This window comes from Vespa crabro, chromosome 14 (assembly GCF_910589235.1).
Source record: "Vespa crabro chromosome 14, iyVesCrab1.2, whole genome shotgun sequence".
Classification (NCBI taxonomy): Eukaryota; Metazoa; Arthropoda; class Insecta; order Hymenoptera; family Vespidae; genus Vespa; species Vespa crabro.
In genome coordinates this window covers 2,936,643-2,941,642 of record NC_060968.1, presented here as the reverse complement: position 1 = coordinate 2,941,642, position 5,000 = coordinate 2,936,643, and the positions used below count along the sequence as shown (strand labels likewise).

The 5,000-nt window shown below is 33.5% G+C and overlaps 1 protein-coding gene across 2 annotated transcripts in view; it reads right to left on the bottom strand.

Annotated features, from left to right (window-relative positions):
* The window catches only part of LOC124429092 (suppressor of lurcher protein 1), a 348,287-nt gene that overhangs the window by 178,599 nt on the left and 164,688 nt on the right, over positions 1-5,000 (bottom strand). For both annotated transcript variants that reach the window (XM_046973920.1, XM_046973919.1), the window contains exon 6: positions 50-206. In XM_046973920.1, the coding sequence (XP_046829876.1) occupies positions 50-206 (157 nt within the window). The remainder of the gene's footprint in view (positions 1-49; positions 207-5,000) is intronic.

The following is a 5,000-nucleotide window of genomic DNA, read 5'->3' as shown; positions in this document are numbered from 1 at the left end:
GGATTATATCTCAGAGTGAATGATGAGCGGATTAAGATGGATCATTTACCTCGCTCGAAAGAGATATGAGCATCGAATGTTCTTCGGATAAGAGGAGGGATAACGTGGCGAATAAAATCGTCCGTATTGAGGCGTTAATTGCGAACTGACAAACTCGTGGTCGCACATCGTTCCAGGTATTAGCAATCCACTCGTCTCGAATAATCCTGAAAAAAAGAAAAAAAAACAGGATAAGAGAACAATTAAAATCTTTGTTAATTGATCCCAATTGGATAATGAATAATGAAAATGTACGAATAAAATATAAATTTCATCTTTCAAAATATTAAAAATATATATATATATATATATATAGAGAGAGAGAGAGAGAGAGAAAGAGAGAGAGAGAAAAGTTCTCTGCAGAGTCGAGTTTGCATCACGCAAAGTGATTCGAAAATGAGTTACCGAGAGAAAATACATACACTACCTACAACTACTCTCTCTCTCTCTCTCTCTCTCTTTCTCTCTTTCTTTTTTACTCTCTTCCTTTCTCTTTCTCTTTTTTATACTACTTAATAATAGAGCTGCATACAAGGGTGAAACCGCCCTTCATCTGCATATATATTACTACTTATATGACGCAGGTTCTAGAAAGCAATTCGCCTGAATTTCTCTAAGAGCGATGGGAGTGTATCCTGGACAATATAAAGAAAAAAGGAATGAAAAGAAAAAGAAAAGCATAGAAAAAAGAAAAGAAAAAAAAAGAAAAAGAAAAGAACCACGGAAATAAATAAAAATAAATAATAATGAGAGGACAATTTTTTTGAAAGCACCCTATACCGAGACTTTGTTACTCTAATGAGAGAGAGGAACGGGTTCAGTTCTATGGGGTTTTATGTTCTTTCGTTTTTATTTTAATTCTTTGTTTTTTTTTTTCCTCCCTTGACGAACAGAGAGAAAAAGGAAAAAAGAAGGAACAAAAAAAAAAAAAAAAAAAAAAAAAAGAAAGAAAAGAAGAAAAAACATCTCTTTTTATTTTTCTATATATATATACATATATATGTATATTTTTTTTCTTTTTTTCTTCCCCCATTCTTTTTGTTTATTTTTCTCATAGAAAGAAGAACGTATTCACACGAAAGTCATGTAACGTTGTTCTTTGAGTCGGCCAGTCACTTTTAAATTTTATGATCTTTGGGATGGGGACGGGCAATTACATCGGCCAGGTCGTCAGACTCAAAACGTACGGGGATCGTTCCTTTATCCTTGAAACAAAAGCGAGAGCAGAGAAGAGAGAGAGAGAGAGAGAGAGAGAAAAGAAGAGAGAGAAAGAAAGAGAGAAAGAGAAAAGAGAGAAGAAGAGAGAGAGAGAGAGAGAGAGGGAGAGAAAACGCTCGTTTTCCCGAGAGAAGAAAAAAGAAAGCGAGCAACATCGTGAAAAGGGAAGTAAAGGGAAGTAAAGGGAAGTAAAGGGAAGAGGGCCACACACTGGTATTCTACTCGACGACGAAAATTTTTAGTTTCCCATCGACTCTCTCTCTCTCTCTCTCTCAATTTCTCTATCCTTCTCTCTCTTTCTTTCTACGTTGCTTCAAGAAGAGGAAAGTAAAGATTTTGCACTGGCGTTCGTTAAAGCACATTTTAAAGCTCCCTCTCTTTCTCTCTCTCTCTCTCTCTCTCTCTCTCTTTCTCTCTCTCTTTCTCTTTTTTTCTCTGTGTTAAAAGAAGCTTTCTTTCCCCGTGGAGTTGTAAAAAAATTAGCACCCTTTCCTTCGCTCCGATTAAAAGCTGCTGCAGTAGATAAGTAGGTAGGTAGATTGGATATATCGTTCTCCTCATTGGAAAATCTATTTTCTTCTTTCTCTATTTTTGTCTCCTTTTTATTCGTTACATATAATATCATATAAATTTTATTACACGTATCGAGAACGAATGGTTTTACGTTCTTATTACGAAGAAATTAAATAGAAAAAAAGAAGAAAAGAAAAAGAAAACAAAAAAAAACAAAAAGAAAAAACAAAAAATGAAAAAGAAAAAACGAAAAAAGAAAAGAAAAAGAAAAATGAATAAAAGAAAGCGAACCAATCAATTAATAATTAATAAAATTGAAATTTCATCCTTAATACATTCTACGTTATTATTTATTATTTATCGATATTAATTATTTATCATCGCCATTGAACAGGAGATGATATCTCTATCAAACGAAATTAATTCTCATTAAATTAATTTCGAAAAGGTAATGTATAATTTGTTATGCAATAAGAACGTAATAAGAGTCAGGAATTGTGAGATTACACAAGATGATCGTAGATTAACAGAGGCATTGCGAGCCTACGGTTATCTTGACTAATCGTTATCTATCCTGACGACACTTGACTGACATAATCACGTTAGAACATAATGACCCGTCAACAGGGCGAACGCGCGTTGTCAAGCTACCCTTCGCTCGTCCGTCATCATTGTCTCACTCTCACTTCCCCTCTCTCTCTCTCTCTCTCTCTCTCTCTCTCTCTCTCTCTCTCTCTCTCTCTCTCTCTCTCTCTCTCTCTCTCTCTCTCTCTCTCTCTCTCTCTCTAGAAATTTATCGACAACGTCGAACTATAATTTTTACAATTAAATTAAAATTGTACACTTAATCTTGTTAATAATTCGCTCAAATAAAAAGTCATCCACAAACTTTTTTTTTTTCTTGACGCTAACCCCCTACTCCCCTACTCTCCCCACTCTCCCCTTCGCTCAACTTCACCCCCAACTTCACTCCCCATTTTTTCCTTTTTCTTTTTTACACTTCGACACGAACACATCTCGAATTTCATATTTCTACTTTCTTATTTTTCCATTATCTTATTTTGAGTTCGTTCGCTTTTGTTTGTACGCGAATATATATCTGCATGCGTATGTACGTACGTACGTACGTACGTGTTCTTTTGTATGCGTGTGTGTGTGTGTGTATGTGTGTGTGTGTGTGTGTGTGTATGTCTGTTCGTAAAAAAAGAGAAAGAAAAAGATCCGCTTATACGGAAAAGCTTCGTACGAAAACAAAGCTCCTCTATGCAATACATATATACAAACACTGCAAAGATTTGGTTAAGCTTCAACATTCTCCGTTGTCTTTCTCTATCGTCCCTTTTTTTTTTTTCTTTTTTTTTTCTTCTTCTTTCTTTTTTTTTTTTATACCCCTTTTTCACACTTCTCATCGTTTCCTTTAACTCGAAAGAATTTCAATGATTATTCCAAAGAGAATTTTCTCTTATAAGATAACAATACGTCACATGATTCCCGTTCTTATTTTTGATATAGGATTAATTATATAAAAATAAAGAAATAATTGTACATTTAAATTAAATGCACGTTCTAGTTATTTAATATTCATTAATTATTCTTCTTCAATTATATCTTTTTTCTTCCTCTTCTTTTTCATTTTTTTTTTCCTTCTATCTTTTTTCTCTTTTTTCTTTTCTTTTTTTTTTTTCTTCTTCCTCTTCTTCTTCTTCAAAACTTTTCTTCTCCTTTGCGTGTAAAATTTCTTTTTGATCATTTGCCAATGTAACGACGGGGAAAAAGAAAATAACGTAATTTCATACGTAACGACTGATAATTAGAGGGAGAGAGAGAGAGAGAGAGAGAGATAGAGAGAGAGAGAGAGAGAGAGAAAAAGAAAAGAGAAAAAAAGAAAAAAAGAAAACAAGAAATGAAAGAGGGGGGAAAAAAAAAGTAACAAAAAAGAAAAGGACAATGGACGCAAAGTTTCGAAAATTGTCCGCTCGATTACACGATTACACGAGCAAATTATTCTAAGTTTTCAAAGCAATTCACTTTTCCAGTAACCTTTGACAAAGCTTCCTTCTTCGTCGACGACAAACGAATTAAAAAGTTTCTTACGAAAGTACGTCGACGGTCGCCAGTGCAAACGGCGAATTAATTAACGTATATTCTGTCTTCGTTTTCTTCATTGATTTAGCTACCACGAGAAAAAGAACATGAAGAAGAGAAAGAGAAAGAGAAAGAATAAGAATAAGAATAAGAAGAAAAAGTAAAAGTAAAAGAAAAAGGGAAAAGGAAGAAGAGAAAAGAGAGAGGAAGTAGCCGTCGAAGCTGCTGTGGTTCCGCAACGTTGTAAATTACAGGTTCGTGTTACTTTCACTTGCCAGTTAAACGTACCTTAAAGTGGAATACTCTTTTATTTTTCCATGGTAGCAGATTTTAGCTCTGTTCTTGCTAACTTTCGTATTCGTTTGATGTATAAAGAAAAAAGAAAAGAAAATAAAAGTCTTCGATAGGAAAATAATTTCAATTGATAAATAAACAAATCTAATTGAATGTTATTATGTTTCTTTTTGATTGATCGAAAGAAGAAGAAGAAAAAAAGAAAAAAAAAAAAAAAAAGAAAACAACAAAAAAAAGAAAAAAAACAAAAGGAAAAAATTCACGACGTGAAAAAATTTGCCCCGCCCCCTTCCCTCCCTCTCTCTCTCTCTCTCTCTCTACGATCGTCGATTCTATTGATCGTCTAAAAAACGAATCAAACAAATCGAAAGTAAATGAAATTATACGCGAAGAAAAAGGAATAAAATAAAATAAAATAAAAAAGAAAACAAAAATTTCATTTTTAATACTCGTTCTATAATCCTTTTATAAAAGTAAATCAAGGCATTCACAAAATAATAACAAGTTATTACGATTGAGATATTGCATGATATATGAGTAAACAAATAGAGTAAATAAATAGATCTCTCTCTCTCTCTCTCTCTCTCTCTTTCTTTCTCTCTCTCGCTCTTTCTCTCTCTCTCTCTCTCTCTCTATATATATATATATATATATATATATATGTGCGATAGAAATTTGAAAAATAATATGAGAAAAGAGAATATACAAATGTTATGAATAAGGCTATAGACAGTCAAGAAGACTGAAAAACGCGTCTTCTTGAGTTGACTGAGTTTCCGCACGTGGTGGATACATACGTGTGTCGAAGGTACGAATGTGTCGTCGTCGTCGTCGTCGTCGTCGTCGTCGTC